Source organism: Pterocles gutturalis, unplaced genomic scaffold (assembly GCF_000699245.1).
Source record: "Pterocles gutturalis isolate BGI_N339 unplaced genomic scaffold, ASM69924v1 scaffold25372, whole genome shotgun sequence".
In the NCBI taxonomy this organism is placed as follows: Eukaryota; Metazoa; Chordata; class Aves; order Pterocliformes; family Pteroclidae; genus Pterocles; species Pterocles gutturalis.
This window is the reverse complement of record NW_010116148.1, coordinates 5,513-8,313: the sequence shown is the minus strand read 5'-3', so window position 1 is coordinate 8,313 and position 2,801 is coordinate 5,513. Positions and strand designations below refer to the sequence as shown.

The following is a 2,801-nucleotide window of genomic DNA, read 5'->3' as shown; positions in this document are numbered from 1 at the left end:
CCAGCCCTTTAGGGGCAAAGTCATTGCTGGGATACATCCCCCCATTATATCTTCTAGCCACAGGAAGGATTTAACAGCCAGTCAGACACTAGAAAAAACTACAGGCAGGCTCTTGCTTTGGGTAGGCTTCGTACCTCCCCTGTTCAGAATACATGGTCCCATAAATCAGCTGTTTTCCCATTGGGAAATGCTGCTGTGTCACCAGGAGGCACTGAATTCAGTGAAGGGGCTTCTTCAGCGGCAGACATGTTTGGCAACCCAGGTCATCCAGACCATTTCTCTCCCTGCCCTGACCACTCATCAGGATGCTCGAGGCTGACAACTGATCAGAGCAACCCAGAGCATCCCTTTCACATCTGCTAACTCCAGAGCAGGGCAAAACACACCCCTCCCAGGGCTTCGCCCCAGAAACCTGTGTCTCCTGCTTCTTCCAGGAAGCTGGATCTCCCAGCAGCTGGCAGAAGAGCATCAACAGGCAGTGAGCTGAGCCTGCTTATCACAGTATGAGGCAGCGTCAGGTGGGGAGGGAGTCACAGGGGGCCAGAAGGAAAGGCACACGTACAGAGCTCTCCTGGTATAAGGCACCGCTGTGAACTGTATTCCTTCTTTGGAGCAGCCAGCTCCAGGAGGCCCTTAGCATCATAAATGGTGGCAGGAGGCAGGTGAGCTGCCCCTTGGAAAGGTCTGGCCTGGCTCTGCTAGGTCTCCTCATCCCAGAGACATAGCTGCTTCTGTGGCACGTAGTAATCGAAGGTGTAGCCCTTCTGGCAGCTGCGGATGCCACACTTGTAAGAAGAAACCTTGCCCCCAGCATCGCGACTCTTGCAGTATTTCAGCATGCACGGGTACCACTCGATGCTCAGTGAGTAGCTGCAGATGCAGGGTTTCCAGCGGTCTGCACACAGCTTGCAACGCTGCAGGTCAGGGAGATCAGATGTCTGCGGCAGGACCTCGAACATGGAGCCATCCACCCCTGCGGGATAAAGCAGAGACATTGCTCAGGGGGCTGCAGAAAGGCACGGCCAAAGGAGAGCACCACCGAAGCAAGTGTCGCTCTCTCTGCATAGTCTCCAGGACAGCCAAGGAGAAGGAGGTTAGACAGAGTGCATTTCCAGGGGCTGTTTGGGCGCCAGTCTGAATAGGAACCATGGGAGAAGAAAAGGCCCTGGGGAAAGTAAGCAAAAAGATATACAAAATATGTAAAGAACAAATTTCTTTTGGGTCACGGACAAGGTGAAAGGTTACCCTGAAAATACCTGCCTAATTAGGTTCGCTAGGAGAGCACCACCCAAAGAAGTCAGACACGCTACCACATGGACTAGCGCAATGGGATATGCAAGCAAGCGATAGACGTGCCTTATCCACTGTAAAGACAGCTAAAGAGAAGCCAAAATTATACGTGCTGATCACCAGAAACCTGGCAGGAGAGATCACAGCAGAATGCCAGCTTGCTGACAGGAGCAGTTCCAAGGAAACTGAAGGAAACTTACCTTTCTCCAGCCAAAATTTGACATCTTCTTCTCGGGTATAAATTGCTTCTTTGGCCTCTGCACAGACATTGTGGATATGAGAACTCAGCTGGGCCCCCTTGCTGAAGTTGACAGCTACATCCATGCTGAGATGCTCCAGGCCCCGCACCTCCTCAGCCTGCCGCACTGTCCTGGGATTTTTCTGCAGAGGATGAAATAATGAAAACTTGAACGCTGGTTGCAACAAATTATTCTTTATAGCATGTCGTGATTTCATGCCAACATAAGAAGATGTGCAAATGGATGTTCCTCTGTAAACACACCTGCATCCTATCTGGATGGAAGGCACTTAAACTTCTTGTTGATGCTGAAACTGATGATAGTTTATCACTGCTCTGATTGGCCTGTGACTGTTTCTCAATGCTCTGTCATGATGAACGGCCCCAAATAAGTACATAAGTCATTGGGCAATGTGGGGCAGGGATTTTCATGGTGATTGCTCTAACCATCCACCTACCCTTTGATACAGACTAGGCTGAACTAAATCATGCCTCCTTCTATCATATGAGTAGAACAGAATCCATACTATGGATGAACTTAGTTTAATACCGAGTCCCTCAAGCAGGAGGGGTAGATCAAAGGTGGGTCTAAGAGTTGAGCAATCAGGCTGCTGCCTCTGAAGAGCATCGAGGCAGAACACCTCTAAAAATGCTGGATGGACTGGAGGATGGAGCTGGCACTGAAACCAGCTTCAGGCTGCCTCTTACCTGCCGCAGCTTTGCCATGGACTCGCTGGGGATGATCTCGTTGCGGTGAAGCCGTGTGACAAAGCAGAGCGCTTGGAACTGGCTCTGGCCCCTCTCCAGCTCCCCCAGGATTAAGGCATGGAAGATCTTCACCTCCTGGCAAAGAGATAAAAAAAACAGAGTGAGAGGCAGATCTTTGACATCAGTCGGCAAAGAGATAAAAAAAACAGAGTGAGAGACAGATCTTTGACGTCAGTGGGGTGAATCGAGAAGTCAGGGTCAAAGAGAAAGGCTCCAGCAAAAAGAACAAAGGTCTCATACTTCTGCTACCCCAGCACAGGGGTGTAGTCCCAGGGTCAATCCTACCCAAAAGCCTGCAGCATAATAACTGGTGTCTGTAAAGAAGTAAAGGCTTTCACAATCCCACTGTTGCAAGGATGAATTGATGCCATGTCACATCTCACATCCATGGCTTCCTCCAACAACAGCTGGGGGCTTTGTCCTTTACCAAGAAGGGAGGTAAGCCTCCGAGGAGTCTTGCTCTGTTTTGTTCAACAAATATCACATAGTCGTTATCTCCATGCAT

At 50.0% G+C, this 2,801-nt stretch overlaps 1 protein-coding gene across 1 annotated transcript; it reads right to left on the bottom strand.

Moving 5' to 3' along the window:
- Window positions 1–495: 495 nt before the first annotated feature.
- On the bottom strand, window positions 496–2,371 carry OAF (OAF homolog (Drosophila); the record flags this gene model as incomplete). The annotated part of the gene is made up of 3 exons (XM_010075425.1): window positions 496–973; window positions 1,491–1,671; window positions 2,237–2,371. Coding segments are annotated over 3 exons (591 nt in total), but the record flags the coding sequence as incomplete, so codon positions are not given.
- Between the last annotated feature and the right edge of the window lie 430 nt (window positions 2,372–2,801).